Source organism: Schistocerca cancellata, chromosome 1 (assembly GCF_023864275.1).
Source record: "Schistocerca cancellata isolate TAMUIC-IGC-003103 chromosome 1, iqSchCanc2.1, whole genome shotgun sequence".
Taxonomy (NCBI): Eukaryota; Metazoa; Arthropoda; class Insecta; order Orthoptera; family Acrididae; genus Schistocerca; species Schistocerca cancellata.
The window spans coordinates 478586838-478612096 of NC_064626.1; the positions used below are offsets into that span (position 1 = coordinate 478586838).

The following is a 25259-nucleotide window of genomic DNA, read 5'->3' on the forward strand; positions in this document are numbered from 1 at the left end:
CTCACACGTGCTGATAATATCTCCAGAATCAGAAGAAGACCCATCAGGCAGTAATAAATGTTAACTGCGACAATGTAGGCCGACCGCGGTGGCCACGCGGTTTAGGCGCTGCAGTCTGGAACCGCGCGACTGCTACGGTCGCAGGTTCGAATCCTGCCTCGGGCATGGATGTGTGTGATGTCCTTAGGTTAGTTAGGTTTAAGTAGTTCTAAGTTCTAGGGGACTGGTGACCTCAGATGTTAAGTCCCATAGTGCTCAGAGCCATTTGAATCATTTTTTTGACAATGTAGATAGATTAGTTGTTGAAGCCTGTACTGTCTACGTGGCACTGGCTTTCAGGTGACTGAGTTCCTTGTTCTTTAGGAAAAATGGAGATACCTGGCAAAAAATCCTTAACCCCAGAACACTAAAGATGGAAAAAATGTTACACTGCTACTAAACTAGAGTCAACTTTACTGCTCCACATTTTATTCACAGGCAGTCATAATTTATAGGCTACACACTAGTTAACTGCAACTGTTGGAGCTCCAGTGGTACGTTACATAAGAAATTAACTAGAAAACATCCTTTTTAAACACTACTGCAATCGTAAATTTTATGTGGATTGGGATATAGAGTTAAAATCAGCCGTTGCCAGGCATTCTTTCGACTACGATGTTTTACATGAACTTGAGCAGTGAAAGAAGATATAGTTACAAATGTCTATTTATGAATTATGAGTAACAAAAATACAGTATATAAATTATGGTAGAGATCAGTGCCACTATGTACAATGGCAACAAAGTAGATTACAGTTGGTGAAATTCTCTGAACACACAGCATGGTTTTAACGTTCAAAATTACTTTGCCTGATTGAGAACGCATCGACACATTCCATCAGCAAACAGTATCACAGGAAATGAGAGAATGTACATTCTGACAATGATCCAAAAAGTGGTGTAAATAATTAATAAAGTGTCGCAAATAAACATCTTTTCTGAGATCATGAACTACAAAAATATGATCAAAGCAATCCAGTCTTTGGTGATGTAAAACCTGTGAGTCTGAACAACTAGATCAAATTAAATTCTTGAAACTGGAACTTGAAGAGGCAGAAGAAACAAGGACAACTTAGCTGTATTGCTGAATAGAATAGTGTGTTGTGCCAGGTGATACAGCAATAATTTCGGCAGTACAGTATTCATTTACAGTCAATCACTTGTTCCTCTAGATTACTGCTTTCAAGCTCTGGCGTCTGAGTTGGCACTAAAACTCCTGTTTTGGAGTTATCAGAAATTTAACAAATTTTACTTTTCACAGAATGGATTTCATAAAACGTTACAGATAAACTTCTGTCATAATCATCATCTCAGTCCACTCAACACATGTAGATCACATAGCAAATGTATTTCGTTTTTCTTCCTTTTGTGGTAATTTGTTGTAAATGTATGTTGTAGGCAAAAATCTACAAAAAATTTAAGAATAAAATTAGGTATAACGATACCAATGAGAGGAAATTTAATAATGAAGCTATGAATTTCTTAAAGGAAATGGTGAGAAACAGCGTGACAGCAGATCATACTTTGAGTTAACATCTCTTCATTTGCAATGTCGCTGAGGCGAACATTAGTATCTTGAGAGTTGATTTACTTTTCTGTATGTATCCACTCAAACGATGCACATGATGACAGACTAAAATGATGTGTTGTATGGTATGATGTGGTGTGGTGTGTAACGTTAAGGTCTAATGTTGTCAAGTATCCAGGTGAGGAAGGACGAGACACGGGTGTAGACAGTGGGAGTGTCCACTTTGTTGCACACTCTGGGGCCAAACGAGGGAACGCCGATGAGGACACCCCTGGGTGGTTGGCCCTCGAAGGCCATGAGTGGGCTGCCACTTCTGCCGTAGCAGGAGTTGTTGCCTTCCTTGCTGCCGGCACATATGTGAGACGGCATGATGTGCCGGTTCCAGCGTGAGTACCGCTGCTGGCAAGTCTGCTCGTCCACCACCGGCTGCTGTATGTACAGCTTCACTGGGGTGTTGTAATCTGTAAGCCAACATGTACTTTTTAACCAAAACATGGACATATAAGAGATTTCCTTGAGACACTGAAACGTCTTTTGATAAGTCAACACGAATTTAAAAGCATCACTTATGCGAAAACTCAGCTGGCCCTGTTCCCACACAATATCCTGTGAACCGTAGCTGAAGGGCAACAGGGAGATTCCATATTCCCAGAATTCCTGAAAGCATTTGATACAGTGCCCAACTACACACCATTAAAGAACGTCCAAGCAAACAGAACTGGTTCCTAGATACGTGAGTGGCTCAGATACTTACATAATATAACCTAGTACAGGGTCCTGGCTGTGAGTGTTCGTCAGAGACAAGGTTACTGTCAAGAGAGCCCAATGGAAATTGCGACAGGACCAGTCTGACTAACACAATGAGCAGGTGTCTGAGACTGTTCGCAGATAATGCTGTAGCATAAGGGAAAGTGTCGACATCGAGTGACTGTTAGACGATTCAGGATAAGTGAGACAGAATGTCTATTTGGTGTCTCGAATTGTACCTGGCTCTGTTTGTAGGAAAAATGTGAGTTAATGTGGATAAGTAAGAAAAACAAACCTGCAGTATCAGTGGTGTGCTGCCTGAAGCAGTTACGTCGATTAAATGTCTTGGCGTTGCAAAACGGTATGAAATAGAATAGGGACCTCACGTCAGTAGCAGGGAAGGTGAATGGTCCTTTTTGCTTTATTGGGAAAATTAGATGAAAGCGTAACTGATCTACAAAGGAGACAGAGAATACAATATTAGTGTGACCGATTCTTGAGTATTGCTTGAGTGTTTGGGATCTACATCAGGTCAAATTAAAGGAAACACATTGAAGCAATTCAGCGTTCTGCTAGATTTGTTACCAGGAGGTTCGATAAAGATGCGTTACAGACATGCTCTGTGAACTCATATACCAATCTCTGGTGGGCAGACGATGTTCCTTTCACGAAGCACCATTGAGACAGTTTGGAGACCCGGCATTTGCGGCTGACTTCAGTTCTAGTCTACTGAAGTCAGTTTAGATTTCGAGTACGAACCACGAAGAGAAGATGAGAAATCTGGCTCGTACGAAGGCACAGACAGTCATTTCTTCATAGCTCCATTTGTGAAAGGAACAGGAAAGCGAACGACTACTAACGGTATAAGGTAACCTACGCCATGCACTTTACAATCACAGGCAACTGCCTAGTAGCATTACTGTGTAGTTTCCACTAAATAATCAGATGTGCTGTCACAGAACCTTTCAAACATCCTTGCAGATTCTTAATAAGATTTCAGTGTGGTATAAGGATTAGCAATTTGCTTTAAATGTACAGAAAAATAAAATTATGGACTGAGAAAGCATAAAATGTATATCTCTTCACAGTAATATCAGTGAGTCACAACAAGAATCAGTCATCTTAAAACTGGGTGTAACAGTTTGTGGGGACATGAAATGCAATGCAGAGGTTCAGTCAAAGGTAAAACATGGCCAACATCGGTTCATTGATAGGACACTGGAAAAATAAAATCGGTCTACAAAAGAAATTAGTTATAAATAACTCGCTCGACCCTTCTTCGATTACTGTTCAACAATACTGGATCCACAGGAAATAGAACAGAGGGTACTGGACGTATGCAAAGAAGGGTAGCACGTAACGGGACAGGTCTGTTTGGCCTAGGCAGTGAGTATTGGGAATACCGAAAAACCTAAATTGGCAGACGCTTGAAGATAAACAAGTCTCCCGCTAAAGTTTGCTAACGTAGTTTCAAGAATCCGTATTAACTGAGAAATCTGAGAATACGCTACAGCCTCCTACGTACCGTTACCGTAGCACAGGAAAGGCAAGTTTAGCTCAACTACAGACCGCACGGAGCTACGTAGCCAGTCATCCTTCCTGAGCTCCAACACAGATGGAGAGGCAGGAAACGTTAATTGGAGGCACAATGCAAAATACCTTTGTTATATGCTTTACAGTGGTTTTCGGAGTATAGATGCAGAGGCACACATTAACGCTCCGTTCAGACGTAACTTAGTGTTCCGGCAACTCTCTGTTATACTATGCCTGAGAAATTAGTTGTCGTTACACACTTCTACTATCAACATTTATCTGCATTCGAAGGACGTGGTACAGTTTGAGTTGTGTCATTGGAAAGCTTGATTTAACGTAGGACCGTGATTCAAAAACTGTAATATACTTCTAAAAGTTGCTGTGGTGTAGTGAGGAGCGAATATACAGACAGGGTGTAACGAAACGACACCGACCAACTTCGACAGGTTGTGAAGGGTGTCTTTGGGGATAACAAACCATGCCTGCAGCGTCTAATGTCGCTACAGGACAAGGATGAACATCTCGTGCTGTCCCGCCTATTCTGCAGCTATTGTATGTTTGTGCCCTAACAGACCTAAACGGAACTTAAAGTTTTGTCTTTGTGAGGATCCACAGCTTCCACAAACTTAGTAATCGTAAACATGGCCCGTAGCAGGCTGTAGTGCGATGTTCATTTAATCGTGCGGTTAGCTTTTTTCGATTAAACCTCATTGTCAAGCACATTTGTAACATCTATGTTTCATGTCATTTTCAAATCACACTTAATTACAAGTAAGAAATAGTCATATTCCGTCATTTTACCAAAGGATCCGTACTACAGGGACACCTTCTAACATCGTATTCAGAAGTTCTCTCTACGTACAACAACATGTTGTTGCACAGAGAGCAAACTTCTGAATACGATGTTAAAATAAAGGGAAAATGGCTACTTCGTACTTGTAATTAAGACTGATTTGAAAATGACATGAAATACAAATATTACAATTGTACTTGACAATGACGCTTAGTCGAAATTAGCTTATCCCACGATTAAATGAACACCTCATTGCAGCCTACTATGGATTAAGTTTACGTTTACTAAATGGAATTCCTCACGATGGGACCGTCAGTATTTAAGTCGTCAGATTGCAACAATCGCGCCTACGCCCGTCACAATACTGTAGAGCATAAGAATTCTCCTTTGTCGTCGAAAGGGACGTTTAGAAGTAGCCGTTGTCCGCTATGGTTTGCATGCTCTATAGCATCGTTAGAGGACTTTCCGGACATGGGTCCCTGTCCTCAGTTTGTTCTCCAAGACAGCAGGAATCAGTCTTTAGGGAAATTTATATATCTTGCTGATTTTAATAATACAATAATAAAACGGAAGAAACTGGGTAGTAGTTGATTTGCTTTTATTTAGTCTTGAACTAAATAAACGTTCTTGCGACCCTTTTCATGCACGAAGAATACTTTCTCTTGAACAGCAGTAACGACATTGCATAAAACATACAGTGGCGATGTTTAGCAAAAAGCTACGAACTACTTAGGTTAATGTGTGTGTTACTTATAGCTATGTCACAAACAGCTTTGGAAAGACAAGGCGATTTCTACGGTGTTAAATAAAGTGCACCTACGCAATCAAACCAGCACATTGGTGTTTCTAAGTGTGCACAGAGTGTGACATGGTAGATTGTACCACCCCATTAGCTGTTTCGATTGCCTTATCTGCCTTAGAAGAACTGACTATAGGTAATAACGTGACGTACAACCATTGTTTTACACCCACAATGTACCAGTCACATGGAAAAATTTCGAAATTTGTGGTAAGTTTTAATGGGACCAAACTGCTGAGGTCACCGGTCCCTAGGCTTACACACTACTTAATCTGACTTAAACTAACTTACGCTAAGGACAACACACACACCCATGTCAGAGAGTGGACTCGAACCTCCGACGTGGGTAGCTGCGCGAACCGTGGCAAGGCGCCCTAGACCGAGCAGCTACTCCGTCGCCACTCACGTGGAAAGCAGTGGTTCTGTGTGACTGAGCTTCATCTACTACGTACTCTCACATTAATACATCATATATCATACTGTACAGCATAGAACTGTTACCTAAACGTAAGAACGACAAGAGACAGAGTACGAGCAACTAAGCTTAAAAAGAAATACAAAAAGTCTTAGTGCACGAATAGGGTATTCCTAACGATGTGTAGAAGTTACCATAAATGCTTCAATTACTTTACGAAACAGCTTTATTATGAAAAAATTCTTCCAGACTTTTTGTTTTATTGTCCAAGTGATTTCGGGTCCAGTGAAAAGATGTACAAAACCTTACTGAAAAACAGAACTTATAACGGGAAAGCTTTCGAAATAAACCAAACATTATTAACATTACACATTTTTGTTCTTGATGTCTACATATTTGCAGCCCTCAGCCGCTACAGGGCTCTGAAGTGTAAGGCGTAACATGAGGGGGGAGCGGGGTTAGCGAAACTGTGTCAGTGCGTGATAAACAGCTCAGAAAACTGAAAGCGTGAATTCAAACTATTCTTCCACACATGGAGAATTCACTCCCTTCAGTATGACAAAGCCATGCCACGCACGAGCACTGCGACATCTGCAACAGTCCGATGCCTTGGGTTCAGTTTCACTGATCATCTTCCATACAGTTCCGACTTGACACCATCTGATTTTCATTCGTTTATAAATCATAAAGAACACCTTCGAGGGTTTCACTTGATAAAGCGGTGCAAGCAAATGTTGTGACTCTATCAAAAACTTAAATATTCTACCGTGACTGGGTCAACAAACTGGTCTCTTGTTGGGCGAAATGTGTTCGTCGCCAGAGCGCTAAGTTGACAAATAAATATATAGACTTGAAGAATAAAAATGTAATATGTTAATAACATTTTTTACTTAAATAGACTGAAAAGTTTTCACATAAAAATTCAGAGACATCACTTATCTGCACTTTCTCTAATTTCACCGCACTGTCTACCAAAGACTTGTTGTTGTCTTCAGTCTAAAGATTGGTTTGATGCAGCTCTCCTTGTTACTCTATCCTGTGCAAGACCCTTCATCTCTGAATAACTACTGCAAACCAAATTCCTTTGAACTTGCTTATCGTATTCATCCCTTGGTCTTTCTCTTCAATTTTGCTCACCACACTACCCTCCAATACAAAAATAATGTTACCTTGATTTTTCAGAATGTGCCCTATCAACCAATCCTATCTTTTCAAGTTATGCCACACTTTTCTTTTCTTACCAATTCTTTAAGTTACTCCTCGATTTTTATATTATCAAGCCATCTAATCTTCATCATTCTTCTGTAGCACCACATTCGTATATTTCTATTTTCTTCTTGCCCAAACTGTTTATCTTCCTTATTTCACTTCCATACAACCCTCCAGATAACTACCCTCAGAAAAGACATCCTAACAGATAAAATTGTTTTCGATGTTCACAAGTCTCCTCTTCAGAAAACCTTTTCTTGCCACTTCCATTCTACTTTTTATATCGTTTCACTCCCCAAATAGTAAAACACATCTACTACTCTTACTGTCTCATTTCCAGATCTAGTCCCTTCAGCTTCAACTTATTGAATTTGACTGCATTCCAGTACCTTTACCTTTCCTTTTTTTTTGCTTTTGTTAATGTTCATCTTATATCCTCCTTTTAAAACACTGCCCGCTCCATCCAATTGCTCTGTCTCAGAATGACAATATCATCAGATAACCTGAAATTCCTTATTTCTCTCTGAACTTTAGTTCCCTCTCCAAATTTCTCCTTGGATTCATTTACTTGCTTGCTCAGTGTACAGACTGAAAAACGCTTGCAAACACACAACAACCATGTCTCACTTCCTTCTGAACCAATGCTTCCCTTTCATGCCCCTCAACTCATAACTACCATCTCCTTTCTGTACCTGTGTATGGCTCCTCGCTCCCTGTATTTTAGTCCTGCCATCTTCCAAATTTTAAACTGTGTATTCCATTCGACATTGTCAAAAGCTTTCTCCAAATCTGTAAATGTTATGAACGTAGGTTCGCCTCTCCTTAACCTGTATTCGAAGGTAAGACACAGGGTCAGCATGGCCTCGTGTGTTCCTAATTTTTCTCCAGATTCTGAACTGATTTATCTACTCTGAGGTTAGCTTCTACTAGTTTCTCCGGTTTTTTTGTAAAAAAAAATGGCTCTGAGCACTATGGGACTTACATCGGAGGTCATCAGTCCCCTAGAACTACTTAAACGTAACTAACCTAAGGACATCACACAACACCCAGTCATCACGAGGCAGAGAAAATCCCTGACCCTGCCGGGAATCGAACCCGGGCGCGGGAAGCGAGAACGCTACCGCACGACCACGAGCTGCGGACACAGAGACTCTATTAAAGTTAAGTAGCAGCTGTCTGTTCATGTAAATAAAGAACGTGTTTATCCACAGGTGCATTTGTGTTGCAGAAAGAGGATACCGACGACTCATAATAGCATCCTCTCCCTTGCTTCCTACAGTAGAAGACTTTAAAGTAGCGACGAGGATACTACAGTGGCAATGAGATTACTACAGTGGCGTCGAGGATAATTAAGTGACGATCGAAATAATCAACTTGGACGATGAGTTTGCTTGCTTCTCTTGTGTTATAGCTTGCTGAGGTGCTCGTTTCTATTTGCTGACTTGTTGTTTTCTTGCATGTATTCCAAGAGGAGAACCGATGAACTGATCTAATTTCTCTTTTCAGAGCCTTTGCTTGCTTTTTGCTGTAACGTATTTTTGTGAATCATGAATTCTCTGCCCCTCCCACCTCTGCCCTCACGCCACAGCCGCAGGCGGCCAATGTGATGGATGTAACACAAGCTTTTCAGTTTCAGAACCAACTACTGACGACGGTACAGCGACGACTGGTTGCACAAGCTGCGTCGTCAGCACAACCGACCAACAAGCCAGCCCAACACGTGCCGCCGACCAGCATACCACTGTTGGATGAAGAAGAGAAATGGCACGAATACCTGACTCATTACCAGCCACATTGTCGAGTTCACTGTGTTCAATACTTCCTTTCGATAGCGGGGTCTGCAGTGTTCAGCTCAATACAAAAGCTATTTCCATCTACGTCTCCCGAAGAACTCACCTTCGACCAAGTGATCATTGCATTAACTCAGTGTTATGACCAGCAAGTCCAAGTAGATGCAGCTAGATATCAGTCATTTCGTTTGCAGAAAAAACCGGAACAGATGTACCGTCAGTGGCACACAGAATTAACGGGCATGACTAGAAAGTTTAAATTTAAGTGTAGTTATAGCAACTTTTAGAGTGATCTCATGATACGGGATGCAATAATATTCAGTATCCCAGATAGAAGAATATGTGAAGAGATCTTAAAGTACTCTGATTCATCACTTCCCCAAGTATTGCAAATCTTTGGGCAATATGATATGGGTGCCATATTGGCCGATAAGTTTAACCAGGCCCCGATTTGTCGGGTAGAGTCGACCTTTGATCGATCGCGCCCACTTGACGTCACAGTGTCGCGCATGCGCGGAAAACCAATCCGGTCCGCCACAGACCTTCTCAGCTTGACCGCAGACGCAATTGCCATGGCAACGAGTGCACATTGACTTTGCAGGGCCGTTTTGGGACACTCTTTGGCACATAGTGGTAGACCCTTTTAGCAATTTCCCATTTACGGTGCCTATTGCTCCCACCATACCATGTAGCACTATTGTCCTCCATATTCTGCATAGAAGGTTTACCAGAAGCACAAATGTTAGTCAATGGACCACAGTTCATTTCGCGCGATTTTGCACAGTTTTGTGAACAAAACGGCATTTGTCACCTAACAAGTGCTCCATTTCACCCCCACTCTAATGGTGAAGGCGCTGCAGCTCTTTCTCTCCTTGTAACGCTCCCACCCATGAGACGGACTATCACCAGCGGAACTTCTGTATGGGCGCCACCAGCGGACGCTGCTCCACTTGCTACACTCACCGCAGCATCTGGCGGTGCCAATGGTTCACAAGTATCGCTTTGCGCCGCGCGATCTTGTTTTTCTTAGGGCATATGGCAACTGTAGGCGCTAGGAAAGAGGCGTGATCCAGGTACATATTGACTCTGTTATATACTCGATTGCAGGTCCCGATGGTTTGCTGCACCGCCACCACAACCAAATTCGTGGGTGTCATTTGCCCCGTGATTCTGCTGCTTTTCTTCCCCCAGATTCATGGCCTTATGGGCCCACACGGCCTTCGTAGCCGACCGCTGGTGCCACCAGGCACCCCAGGAGGAGCAGATGGACGATGCGCTCTCGCCCCCGCCCCCGCCGTCCCCACTCGCCGACCCGATGGGTCTGGACCTGCCATCGCAGTCGCTGTCGTCGTCATCGCACCGGGACACCACCTCAGGTCGGGTCGTGTGCCCTGGCAGCAGTTTTCTGAAGAATGTTCCTGTTGCCTCGAGAGCCAGTTGGAGGGGTACAGTCCGGAGTGTGCCGTCCTCCACAACTATGGCTCCCGGCTCATCTCTACGCCCAGCGGCCTGCCTGCCTCCCTCCCCATTGTCGCTCACATCCTCCATACACAAAAACGGTGCGGCATTTCGAGGGGGGGGGGGGGGGATGTGCTAGCATAAGCTGTCGCCAGCACGCCGGCCAGCAAATATGTAGCGTGAAGATCGATAGTAGGCGCTGGATCAAGTGTGCCTATCAGGAAAGAGGGCAAAGACACACAAGTAACACGCCACCAATGCTCTCTCGACCACAATTATTTAGTTCGCCGCCTCTGGCCAGGGGCCTCAAGCACTAACTCAATGCCACACGCTCATTGGCTAAGTCAGTGACGCAGTAACTCGCACTGCAGGTTCGTGTCTGTCACTACACTCATGGAGCGGTTATAGTTATTGCAGGCTACAGCAGTACGTAGCGTCAGACTGTAGTAAGATTACCGATATTGTCCGCAAGAAGACTATTACGGATGAGCTTGTACCACAACACATGGACTCTATTAATGTTAAGTATCAGCATTCTGTTCATGTAAATAAAGAACGTGTTAATCCACGTATGCATTTGTGTTACAGAAAGAGGATACCAGCCACCCATAGTAACATCCTCTCCCTTGCTTCCTATGATACAAGACTCTCGACAAGGATACTATACTCCTTATATCAATTACATTCAATATCTCTTGTGATAGCCAAGGATTTCAATTTGGTCCGTCTTTTACCTATCTGAAACTCTACTGCCTTCACTACCTCTCTCAAAGTTACCCATCGTCTTTTACTATATTCTTTTCCCTGTTTCAGTCAATCGTAGCCTAATGCTCCACCTCAAACCCTAAACAACCTCTGGTTATTTCAACTTATCCAGGTCCCATCACCTTAATTGTCTACCTTTTATCAATTTCTGTAGTTTTAATCTACAATTCGTAAACAATAGATATTGTTCAGATACCACATCAGTCACTGCAAATGGTGGACAGTTTAAAATGTGATTCCAAAATCTCTCTCTAATTAATCTGAAACCTTCCGAGGTCTCCAGGTCCCTTCCACATATACAATCTTCATTCAGGATTCTTAAACCAAGTGTTAGTAACGACTAATTTATGCTCTGAGCTAAATCCTACCAGGCTGCTTCCTCTTTCAACATATACCCCAGTCCAGTTTCACCCACTCTTTTTCCTTTTCTTCTTCCTACTAGCAAATTCTAGTTCCCCATGACTATTAAGTTTTTCTCTCCCTAACCTATCTGAATAATTTCATTTCTCTCTTCATACATTCTTTCAATCTAGTCATTATCTGAAGCGCTAGTTGGCATGTAATCTTTCACTGCTGTGGTGGGTCACAGCACTATGTATCTTGAAAATGATAATGTATTCACTGTGCCATTCATGGTAGATTACCCACATTCCTACTGTCGTCATTTTTTTATGACCCAGTTCTCACCTGACCAGAAGTCCAGTCCAATCTGTCACTGAACTTATCTAACTTCAACTTACCTGTTTTCATTTTCAGATTTTCTAACTTACTTTCCTATTAGCTTACAGCATCTATCATTCCAAGCTCCGATCCTCAGAATTCCAGTTTTGTTTCTCCTGATGACTAAATCCTCCTGAGTAGTCCGCCCCCAGGGGATCGAATAGTAGTCTATTTTATCTCCTGAATATATTACCCAAGTGGATGTCATCATCATACAATCATGCAGTGGAACTGAATGCTTCCAGAAAAAAAAATTAGACTGCAGTTTCTCCTTGCTTATAGCCATTCACTGTACCAGCACAGAAAGACCATGTTGGTTGATTTTACGAAGAAAGATCAATATATCATTAAGACTGATGTCCATGCAACTATTGGAAATGCTGATGCTCCCTCTTCAGCAGCTATACATTTGTCTGGTCCCTCAGCAGGCAACTCTTAATTGTGGTTGCATCTTTGTTATCGCTGTTTGCAAGGCTGAGGTACACAAGACACCCACCACAGCAAGGTTCGTAGTTCATGCGGGTGCCCAATAATATGAAACAAAAATAATGTATTAATGGAAGTTGAAATAGACTTGTTACACTAATGCGGAAATTACTAAAGAGTGTACGTAAGTTAGCTGAGTAGTACTGCAAAGGATTTTTCCTGATAGGAGGGAAACAGAGTGCACTCAGCCTTGTAAAATGTAGTGGTTCTGGTTCAGAATTACTTGCTTTGGAGAGGTGTGTTAACCAAAACAATTTTGTCGACAACCAGATAATGCTGATGGATAACAAAACAGTGTCACGAAATGTACGAATTAAATTTCGTCACTTGCACAGTCAGTCAACCTGCATGTGAGGTCATAAAATGCTTGTACTGCAATGTCCACAAATTCGTTAACGCGCACTCGGCCTGACAATTTAGGTTCGAATTTTCTAATTGGATTTAGACATTTCAGGATTTTATTGCAAAACAGTGTAAGTAGGAGCCATTCAGATCACATGGAGAGTACATAAATAGCACCAAATTCAGTGAACGACTAACGAAACACATATAAATTGTGAACTAACCTAAACTCTCACTTCGCTTTGTACCTTCCATGTTATTGAAGGGAAGTTAAATCTAACAGCAGCAGGGAAAATGGTTTTCACTGACTTCTACATAATCTAATTTTGGTTCAGAATACATCTCTGGCCCTCATCCTCTGAAAATACAACACATAAATTTCTTTAAGGGCAGTTAAATCTTCTTGGTAACTCTTTTTACAGCATATAATCTCTCAAACAGATGTAATACTATCTATGAGAAAAGTTATTCTATCTGCGAAGAGCTATGATGTAATCATGCACAACGTTCAAAGAATGTATTAAAATTCTGAGCAAATAACCTTTCATATTACATGTATTGTTAATCTCTATGGAACACTGAACAAGAACAATCGAAGATTAGTTGTACCTGTTTCACCACCAAGAAGTCTTTTATGTCAAACACAGTTATGGTCATTATATAAGATTGCATTTCAAGATGGTTGCACACTTGGATTTATCAAACTAGGATCAGTAAAATCAATCATGAACTAAGTTGAATGGAGCACATTAAAAAGGAATATCAGTGAACAACCAGAATCTTTAAAAATACCATCACCATTGCAGTTCAAAATCTCATGAATTCTGATGATCGAGCTTTACTTCCCTGACCAGAAATTTCATAAAAATAATTTTCTACTTACCCTATGCTGACAACAATAACTTACCAATATACTCATATTATGGTGTCCATTTTACCCATAACGATGGTGTCAGTAGGAAAAAGAGAGAAAGAAGATGTTCTGAGGGGTTGAGAACCGTTTTAAAATTTGGAGCATTTGTTGCCAATCTTCAGATTGGCGCCATACCGTACGTTTTGTTTTGCTATTATTTAAGTCAATAAATAATGTCTGAGCGAGATGAGTAGCTAACTCAAAATAAGAGTGCCGAGGTTCACCAAGGTGACGCTACACAATAATATTGTTTCGAGAATTAGATTTTCACTCTGCAGCGGAGTGTGCGCTAACATAACACTTCCTGGCAGATTAAAACTGCGTGCCGGGCCGAGACTCGAACTCGGGACCTTTGCCTTTCGCGGGGAAGTGGTCTACTATATGAAACCCAAGCACGACTCGCGCCCCGTACTCACAGCTTTTCTTCTTCCAGTACCTCGTCTCATACCATCCAAACTTTGCAGAAGCTCTCCTGGAGCACTGGCAGAAGTAAAGCTATGAGGATGGGGCGTGAATCGTGCTTGGGTAGCTCAGATGATAGAGCACTTGCCCGCGAAAGGCAAAGGTCCCGAGTTCGAGTCTCGGCCCGGCACACAGTTTTAATCTGCCAGGATGTTTCAATAATATTGTTCCTTTATTGAGAATACATTTTCCACAGAAGTTGACAAATGGAGGTGCTTACCGTCTCTGGTGTCACCCCATCCAGCCACAACAAGATTCTTCCCAACGAATGTCGCCTGCCTCATCTCAGGAGCCACCGGCAAACAGATTGGTGTGATAAAAGCTGGAATTTTAAGAAATGTGTCTCTAAGAATATTAAATTAACAAAATTATTAGCAAATATTCCAGCTACAGACATCCTTATTGAATACAACAATTCTAAATTTTATCGATACTGTTTATAAAAACAGTTTTCAGGATACATAAAATAACTGCCAATTTTTATACATTAGAAAATCAAAAAGAGGGAATACATAAGGTGAAAACGAAAGCTGATGACACCTAGTGAATTATGGGCTTCCCAACCCGAGTTCGGCACTATAAACAAAGAAAATTGAATTCATAGGCAGCTTTGAGCAGAGGACATCAACGGACAAGTTTTAAATGTGTAAAAGAAAGAAAATTATTTACAATACTTCACCTCCATTGAGTGATTTGGATTGGCAATAAAGTGTCTAGCAGGAATTTTAGGATGGTACAGCATACCTGCTTACCCATAAATTTGCAAGGGAGGGACAAAAATATGGAAAGACCGGGATAAAGGCGTGTTTCAACATAAATGCAGACGCCAGCCAAGCCTGTGGGCTGCGTCGTTTTGGTTGACCGGAGGAGGCACCTGTGCAACTTCCTTACAACGCTGCAACTGTCAGTCGTACGTTGAACAGTGTTCTGTACTGTTGTGAGTACATCATGTGAGAGCTAGGTGGATTCGCAGGCGGGCAGATCGTTATTGTGGGTGCTTCCGCAACCAAGTAGAGGCGAAATGTTTGGTTTTTCAAGAGGCACCTTATACAAAAAGTGGAGAAACATCATTCTCTAAGTCACAAAACGGGCGAAAGTGTGTGTTGAGTGACAGTGTCGGACGGTCATTGAAGAGGACTATGACGGAAAATAAGAGAACCACAGTCATAAATATCATTGTAGAACTGAATGTCGCCCTTATGAACTCTGTCGGCAGGTCAACTGGAATTCCAAAACCATGGATCAGTGATGAAAATGTCTAACAGGAAAACGTTGCGCTGAAACCATAAACCCAGGACTATAGAGGAACGGAATAAAGCTATTAGGTGGGATGTTTCTTAGATCACACCATTTCCAACTTTTGGCCGAATTTACGTCCCAGAGTGGAACATGGCTGGAGTTCGGTGATGATTTAGGCACCAATCTCGTTCTGTTCGACGGGTCCCATGATTACTCTGCAAGGTTGCGTTACTGCAAAGGATTATGTGATTATTCTGGCTGATCAGGTCCTCCCCATGGGGCACATTTCTTCCCCGAAAATTATGCTGTGTTCCACACAGCTCACATCGTCAAGGACTGGTTTTGTGAAACGTCACATGTGTCAAGGCCGCCTGAGTCATCAGCTCTCGGTATTATGGAGCCTGTGTGATACAGTTTACACAGAGGGTGCGTGATCTATATCCAGCTCTGGCTTCGTTACCTGAACTTTACATTGTTTTGCAGGAAGAACAGTGTAAGAGTCCTCGAAAACCACACAGGACCTGTATGTATCCATTCCAAGTAAACTGGAAGGTATTTCGAATGCCACCTGTTTTCCTACATCGAACAGACGTGGTAATGTGGGGTGTTTTCGGTATTTCTATATTTTTGTTCCATCCCCTGTATTTCGCAATATATACTGACATGGCAAAAAATAATTTTTTTTTTAACTTCTTGACATTTCTCTGGACAGAGTTTCATGCAGACTTCCTAACATTTCTAGGTCCATCCACAATGTTAACAGTGGTTCATCGTCAGTAGTTTGCTCAAATTATCAAAATACATTGTTTTGGTTACTATTGTACACAATGAGTTGCTTCAGATGCGCATTTATGGGGTCAGTGAATGGAGCCGTCTCAATTTCAACTGGTGTCATAGTCATTTCAGGGTGTATCTCTTTCTGCAGCTAGTATTGGCAATGGGCTTGGGGGGTGCGTTTATGTCTGACACACACTACCAGTCTGACACGGTACATTACATTCCTCTGCTCGACAGTGCTGCTACAGGGACGTTGTGAGGAGGAGCAGCCAGCAGCAAAACACTCACGCGAATAGGGAGCGTCGCGGTCGAGTCTGAGCAGCGCGATGTCGTTGGAGAGCTTAGGGGTGTACTCCGGGTGCGGAATGGACTGCTCGATTCCGAAGTCCTGTGCCGGAGGCACGCAGAAGTCGCCGTCGCAGTCCACGCGTGTGTGCTGGTCCCACTCGCCCAGCCGTACACTCGCCCTGACATGGAGAAAAAAAACATTGGTCACTGCCATCATTCAGAGAGAAATACTTTTTACCAGACGTAGTGTCCCGAGTTTTGCTATCTTCTGCTAAGTATGGAATACGTTTGCTGTTACCGCTGGTGCCTATGTACTACTTCTCGTGTCAAACTTACTATCTTACAGTCCTATATTGGAACAAATAAGCCCTCGGTCACAAATATTAAGTCAAAACTGACCTGGTTTCGACGCTACTATGAGCGTCGTCTTCAGAATTAGACTAACTGTACTAAAACATATTAGGTATATAGTACATTAATAAAATTAAAGTTAGTACTGACTCGAAAAGATGCAGTACTTACAAGTCACATACTAAAAAAGATCTAAGCCGGAAAGGCGACGTCATGAACAGTTCTGAGATGGCGAGACGCTAAGGGCTGCTCGTACTGTGAAAAAGGGTTGCAACAAGACTGAGTCTTGTAAGTAGTGCGTCTTTTCGAGTCAGTACAAACTTTAATTTTATTAATGTACTATATTTCTAATATGTTTTAGTACAGTTAGTCTAATTCTGAAGACGACGCTCATAGTAGCGTTGAAACCAGGTCAATTGTGACTTAATATTTGTGACCGAGGGCTTATTTGTTCCAATATAATTCTGACACAGTCACTGAACCTTAGCAGCTATGTTCAAAGTTTTATCTTACAGTCCTTTTGAAAGTTCTCTTTTCCGTTATGTATAGTGTTCTAGCTAAAAAAAAAAAAATATCAGTCATGAGAAACTGAACTACTCACAAGGCAATTTTACATAATCTACTATTTCTTTAGAAATGTCGCGTAATACTCTTTGCTTAGTTTGGTAATAGATACGTAAATAGGCAAAGCTCGATGATTATATCGGTTTCCGTCCCCAAGATATTTTTAAGCGAAGTTCTGTAAGAAATGGTAGACTACATCTCTTCAGGCGCGCGGAATGGCCTTGCGGTCTAGGCGCCATGTCACGGAATGCGCGGCCCCTCCCGCCGGAGGTTCGAGTCCTCCCTCGGGCATGTGTGTGTGTGTGTGTGTGTGTGTGTGTGTGTGTGTGTGTGTGTGTGTGTTGTTCTTAGTGTACGTTAGTTTAACCCTCCGTTGCTCGTGCGGATGACACTCGTCATTCACATGACTTTCCCACTCAATTTTGTCTGACAGGGCTGGATCCATGTCGCGCTATTTCCAGTATCTTTCTGTTAACTCTGCGGCTGTTAATTACAATCATTGTTGTCTTTCAGTTACGAAAGATACATTGTTTATGAAACATTATTATAGTCTGGAAGACACTTGTCATCCGCGTGAGCCTTGCTGTCACAATCTGAAACAAAGTAAGTCTGTATTACTTTATTGCTTGCTGCCTAGTATTCTCTTTATTTTTATATCGCTGAAGAAATTTCAAAGGCAAAAAACCTCGGACAGAGTTTAGTAGAGATCCTAATGTATGGGTGGAATGGTTCAATGAGCTGAGTGATGAAGATGCTCATAGTGATACCGCTGACTCAGAGACTGAGGATTGTGTTCATGAAAACGGTCATGATTCAGGAACAGAACAAGAAGTGTCAGAAAATGATGAATATGAATCACAGGAAGAAGTAACTCAACAGGATGCATTTGTTTAGGAAAAGATGGAATAACTAAACGGAGGAAAAATAAATATCCTACCAGTGTTAGAAGCAGATCCAGGCATTTGCCTGGACCAAAAAATCAAGCTCGTATAAAAAAGATAGAAATAGAAATTCTGAATTTGTTCTTGGATGAAAACAAAATAAGTATTATCGGCAACATGCACTAATATATACATCAATTAAGTTCGTGGTAAATTCTCTAGGGAAAGGGACGCTAAAGAAACAGATGCGATAGAGATCAGAGTTTTCATTGGCTTGTTATATCTTTGCGGATCTTTGAGATTTTCTAGGAAGAGTATATCGAAATTGTGGGATAACTCAAACGGAAACGGACTTGAATCATGTTAATTAGGCATAAGTGAAAACCGATTCAGGTTTCTGTTGAGATGTCTGAGGTTTGATAATATCCGTGGTAGAGGTGTTCGCAGAGAGATTGACACGTTGGCTGCTATCAGATAAGTACTTGAACTATTCACGAACAATTGCCAAAAATATTTTTCACCTAGCGAATGTCTTACTGTTGACGAACAGCTTTTGGCATTTAGAGGAAACTGTCTGTTCAGGCAATATATTCCTAGCAAACCAGCAAAGTATGGGTTAAAAGTGTTTGCATTGGTTGATGTAAAAACAGTTTACACTTTGAATTTAGAACCGTACGTCGGTAAGCAACAAGAAGGACCATGTAATATCAGTAATTCAGCTGAAGATATTGTTCTTCGAATGGTCAAACTGTTTCAAACGTTAGAATATATTATACTGTGTACAAATATTAAATGTATTATATTTAATAAAAAATTGTAAAACCAGTCATAAAGACCGTTCAAAGTGTACAAATAGACCGCTTGCTTTGTGAATGACAGCAGTCATCCGCGCAAGTGATGATGTCACGAATTTTCGCAGGAGTAACAGAGGGTTACGTAGTGTGTAAGTCTAGGGACTGATGACCTCAGCAGTTTGGTCCCTTAGGAATTCACACACATGTGAACATTTGACATCTCTTTACAAAACGACACAAATTACAAGCTACTAGTAATGTGTGTCTAAAGGGTTGGAACACAAAAATTTCAGAATTCCTTAAAGTGTGTCTCGCACTGGAAACGAATTTCTTAAGCTTTGGTCTTATTTACATGTCAACCTGTTAGTGAAATGAAACAATTGTCCGCATTGTTAGCCGGGAGTACTCACCTGGGGAAGTTCAGCAGGTAAGTTACAAATCTTCTCAGTTGGCACCACAATGGGCAACTTGTGTGTCGATGATGACGAAATGATGAGGCGAACAAAACAATATCGAATCCACTAGCGCAGAAAATCTCCTACCTGGCTGGGAATCGAGCTCTGGCCCATTGTATGGCAGTCAGATCCACTGGCCACTTAGCTAAGAGGGTGGTATCACTGAACAAGATCTTGGGGTATTCTGATGAAGCTATTTCAAGAATATCTGTATAGCTACCTGTGTGACTGCTGGTTCATAAAGTTTTTTTTTTCGAATGATGTACTTACTAATTTGGGTATAAAATACACTCAAGTTTCAGATTAATATATCAGCAAGTTCTTTGTAAAAGACAGAAGATTCTCTTAAGGATCTAGCTCAGAGAACTTAAATAACAGCAAATAAGTTTACAATGCATTATGATATTAGTATACACGTTTCCTAAGTAGCTGTTTCCAGCTGTGTTTTTTGGACCATATAACACACAACTTGCGCCTGCACGATGCCATGGCTGAAAAATTTGGAAATTTGTGGTAAGTTCCTATGGGACCACACTGCTGAGGTCCTCGGTCCATGGGCTTACACGCTACTTGATCCAACTGAAACTAACTGACGCTAAGGACAACACTCACACCGGTGCCTGAGGGAGGACTCGAACCTCCGACGAGAGGCCGTGAAGCAACAACGCTTAAATGGTTTGCACGCTGTTACTAGTCAGACGCCCAGGCGCGCCACAACACTGTCTCACTGTAGACTAAAACAGCTCAGAATTACACTTGGACTGGCCAGACAGGCTGTGATGGAGGCTCCAAGAGCAATCACCAGCAGATCACAACGACTTTGGAAATCCGAGAAGAACCTCTGATAGAAGATAAACATATTTTAAGAGATCCTTGACGCTACAAATATTTAGTAGGCTTGACGCACAACTTTATTAAGAATTGTACATTTAGTCATCTTACAGAAGGTACACCCAGCCTGATTACTAGTGTATCTTACCACTAATTAGCATTTAAAGCGTTTCCAATTGACCAGCCATTTATGAAACCATCGAATCAAGTGTCTTTATTACCATAGGCACTTGCAAGTTGATGCACAAGACAAAGCATTGGAAAATTCGAGAATAAAGGGCTACCACTGCAAAATTGTTTGCATATAGAGTTTTACCCTCTCCAGCGGCATGTAGGAGACTATACAGGGTGAACATTAATAAACCGACGAACTGCACGGACGGATTGCTCACTGTAAATGGAGGAAAAAGGAAAGTACAAACAGAAATGGGCGACGTGAGTGCAACGACAACGAATCGTCCCAGAATGCAATACAGAGCTTCATCGCATCCATGTCAGAACAGGTGTTCAAATTGGCCTCCATGGAATGCAATAGTAGGGGTTTTGATGGAGGACACACATAATCGTACTATGGCTTACAGCATATTGGCTGACCACTTGTCTGCAGCTTGTACTACAGTTCGTCTCAATATACTGTACAGCCCGGTCCTCCAAATGTCGTGTGCGTACAATTCGCCGATCCCTGCACGTTCATCTCTCTGAAAGGATCAGAGATTACACATACGGCCAAAAAGGACTTGAAATGATGCGTGATGCCGTTGGTGTCTGTGAGGGTACTCGTTCTGGTATAGCTGTACTACCTCTCTTCCATTTCCATTTGCTTCACCATCTCGGCTTGTTCCCGACATGAATACCAGACCATTCCATGCTGAATCAATCACACAGCCTACAACACACGACAAACATGCGGCACGTGGTCAGTTGAACTTTAATTCGTCAGCGTCGTCTACCACGGCAACGATGCATTTCTGGACACATGTTCATATGACCTCTTTTCCTCCATTTCCTGTCAGAAATCCGTCCCCGCAGTTTTCCGGTTTTATTAATCTGAAGGGGCTTTCATCGCCCTTTTGAGGAAGTATGGCGGCTACCTGCACCTCAACTAACTAGTCGGTGACCCTAAACCCGACTGGTTACTGATTGTTGATGGATTTGATTTTCACAGAGGAATGATACATTTCCAGCAGCTTCACATGAAAATCGCTTCATTGCATAACCGTCATGTCCAGCCCTAGCATTAAAAGAGCATATAGCGTTTCAAGCAGTCAGAGAATCCTTATGGCATTCAGCAGATGCCCCGCCTTAAAAAGAACTTTCGTACGACACGTAGTCAACGGCATCGTCACATCTAATGTTGCAACCCCACCGAGACTTCAAATGTTTATCTGTCTTTGGTAAGCTTACGGACTCCCAATGACGCCACACAGCTGGGAGTGAGAATAGTGCTGAGTACTCACAGCTTGTAGCGGTTGAGGTTCTTGTGGATGATGCACTGCGCCACGGTCAGCACGTAGCGTCTGGTGATGAGCGCGCCGTCGCACAGCAACACGGGGGGGCCGCCGTCTGAAAATGCTCAGCCTCACAGCCAGTGACAACACTAAACCAGCACAACTTTTAGAAATTATTTTATTAGGAGATCGAAATCATGAAATGGCAGTTTGCTGTTTATCATGCAACCATTAACGATATCTCAGAGAGACTTGACTCTCTTAATATACATTAATGTATAGCAGAAAGTCTGAAATTCTTCATTAAGGTTATACACCACAACTTACCTTCTAGCTTTAGTGCTGAATACTAAGTGGCTCAGTGCCCAGTTCATAATTACGAATCCAAAAGTCTCTAATTAGATCCTTAATCAGTTCTAAGAGTTTTATCTGTCACCTATCCTTCCTTTAACCTCAAGCTATGATTGTTAATGTGAAATAATGCCGAATTTCAGCGTTTCTAGGAGTCAATGTTGAATTTACGTTCCTCTGTAACTGGTCGGTCAAGTCTGTTCGAAGCTCTGGAGGAAGACAACAGGATACTGCGGTGGTGGTGGTAAGTTCCAACGGCACTGCCGAGGTCATCAGTCCCTAGACTTGACCGCTACTTAATCTAACTTAAACTATCTTACGCTAAGGACAAGACGCACACCCATACCCGAAGGACGACTCGAACCTCCGAAGGGGAGGAGCCGCGCGAACCGTGGCAAGGCGCCTGAGACCTCGAGGCTACCCCGCGTGCCACAGGATACTGCCTCCAATAGGGCTGTTTCTAGTAAAACACTGTGGTTCTGAAACCATCCTACAGACTGATGACATTTCTTTTTTTACTGTTGCGTTGTTTCATTACTTGCTCGGTTACAGCTAGTACTATCGAGAACACAAATACACTGCTTGGGAAAGGCAATTAGAGGTGCACATAATTACTCATGATTTCTGTAAGCTCAACTAATCCCATCTGGGAGAACGTAGTAGCAATATCGGATCAAGATTGTACCTCACACTCTCTCTCATTAAAATCATTGCATTGAATATGGCTAGATTCTCATGTGAAAAGAGTATTACAAAAAAGTATGTTTATGAAGCAATAACACTACTCTGCCTGAGACTGAACTACTTTTATTGGTAAACTACTGGTCGTATTCAACTATACAGCCATTATTAAGTGGTAGATGAAGGCCATGAGTACCGATCAAAATCTCGACATACGGTTATTCAGGCTACAGGATAAATGTGATCATCTTCGACAAATAGCTGCCCATAACGTCATACAACCAGGAATCATGGCAAACACGAAGTATATAAAACCAGTGTACTTCATCTGACCAAGCTGTACTGAAATAATACGACTGGAGTTGCTCATAGGCCAGCCCCCTGGACTCGCATTCAGAAGGACGCTGGTTGAATACCCATCCAGCCATCCAGATTTAGCAAATGCTGGGATTGTCCCTTTGCAACGTGTGCAGGCTATTTCCTAGCACGTCCCATCTTAATCAGAGCTTATGTTTGTGTCTGCTTACCTCGTTGTTGACACAACGCCAAACACAAATTATCTTTTTGTAGTGCAATAGAAAATGTGATGAGTACTACCGTAGTTCATTATGTTAGTGGGAGGGAAAATGGAGACGACGCAATGACTATGAGAATGACAGCAGCCAAAGTAACATCAGTGACGTGAATATCAAACTCAACATAAGCTTTGTTCACATGCTCAGTGACGGGAGAGATTCCACTGCTGTGGCAGTCTTCTTATTCCAGGAAAGTTATTATTTGTGAATTGAGATGATAGACCGAATCGTTACTTCCGAGAACTTCCTGTGCATTCTGGTTTCATTCTGTCACATCCCAAAGATGTAAAAGCAGTTCTTTATTATGAAATTCCTAAGCTGAAAGTTATTAACTTACATTGGTCTTGACTGAAGACAGGAAGCACAATAACCGGTGAAGTAGTCATGCATTAATCTTTTACGACAAACGTGGTATAAATGTGTAACTATTGCCATGAATCAGTGAGCTGTAGGGATTTTAAACCGAAATTCGTACTCACCAAAGAAAACTAAATTTCTGGACTGGATTACTTTTCATAAAGTTTTATTTGTATGTTTTGTTTATAACCGAGCAACCGTTGTAGGTTTAAAAAAAATGTTGTGTACTATTGGAGACAACTATTTATAGTTGCCTTCTACTATCCGCAGGTTTAAAGTAGGATAGCGTTGGGACTCTCACGTTTCCTTGTCACGTTAAGACTGAATGATAAATGAAGCTACTGACCACTTCCTCAGTGATTATAGTAGGAGTTGTCTATTTTAAACGATGTTCTTTTATTTAATGTGTATCAGTTGGCTGAATACGTCATGATAACCTTATGAAAAAGGCAAAGAAATTTACATCTGCTACCAGCACCAGTAAGTTCCTGATGACGAAAATAGAGGAAATCGTATGAAGCTTTAGATTTGTTGGCTGCGGAGGCATGCCGACCCCAGATCGAATACACCCAGAGGATTACCGACGAGGGTCAGTGTGGTCACCTGTCTGGATAGGATTTTTAGGTGGTTTCTCACATCCCACTAAGTGAATTCCAGGCTGGTACCCAAGTTCCGCCTAAGTTACACGAATCACGGACATTTCTTAAGCTTTTGCTCACTTTCACATTAATAATAAATACTACATGTAGATACTTGGGGTGCAAATATGCATTGGAGAAAGAGGGATTCTGGGACACACTGCATTGTTGCCAGATGTATCCAAGATGACGGCGATGATGTCATCCAAGATGGCTTCGTGTAGTCTTTGCAACAGCACATCACAATATCCAAGATGGTGGCCATGACATCATTCAAGATGGCGGAGTTTGGCTGGAAGTTTCAATTTTTGTGGAAAGTGCCATGACCCCCATCCCCCAGAAAAATGGCGTGAAAGAGAGGACATTTGTACTAACCTTAGTCGCTCGACTGCCACCTCCTCCTAGGTATTCATGGGAAAAAAGGACCTGGAGATAAATCTTTATTTAAACAATTTCACGCAGGTGTGTTCGCCATGAGGTCCAGAGCCCAACTCACTTAGTACACATCACAACCACCAGAGGGCGCTCTCATCTGTAATGTAATCCAAGATGGCAGCAAACAGAGTGTTCACCACGAGGTGTGGAATCCAACTTACTTAGTACACAGTGCCACCACCAGAGGGTGCTACCGTGACATCAGGTGATGACACAATAACCGTTATCAAAGGTGGCATCAAACAGTGTGTTCACAACAATGTCTGGACTGAGTACACAGTACCACCAGCAGAGTGCACTATCCTCCATTTCATATCATAATCTGAGATGGTGAGGGTAAATGCAGGGAAAACGACTCTTCCTGCGCTGGACATATGTTTTTATATTGCAGGCAGTGTCTCCACCATGAGATCTAGACTCCAACTGGCCTTGTACACAATTCTGCCACTAGAGGGTGCTGTCGTCCGTTTCCTGATGTAATCCAAGATGGTGGGAGGAATGGCGGGAAAACGACTCTGGACACAAGCCTTTATTTTGCAGGCAGTCTATCCACCATGAGATCTAGACTCCAACTGACCTAGTACACAGTAGTTCCA

The 25259-nt window shown here is 42.1% G+C and overlaps 1 protein-coding gene across 1 annotated transcript in view; it reads right to left on the bottom strand.

The window, feature by feature from the left end:
* Nucleotides 1-1716: 1716 nt before the first annotated feature.
* LOC126184297 (CLIP domain-containing serine protease HP8-like) overlaps nucleotides 1717-25259 on the bottom strand; it is a 65712-nt gene continuing 42169 nt past the window's right edge. Inside the window, exons 4-7 of the mRNA XM_049926708.1 lie at nucleotides 21636-21741; nucleotides 16303-16481; nucleotides 14219-14320; nucleotides 1717-2027 (exon numbers count right to left, since the gene is read on the bottom strand). Coding sequence (XP_049782665.1) covers nucleotides 1717-2027; nucleotides 14219-14320; nucleotides 16303-16481; nucleotides 21636-21741 — 698 coding nt within the window. The remainder of the gene's footprint in view (nucleotides 2028-14218; nucleotides 14321-16302; nucleotides 16482-21635; nucleotides 21742-25259) is intronic.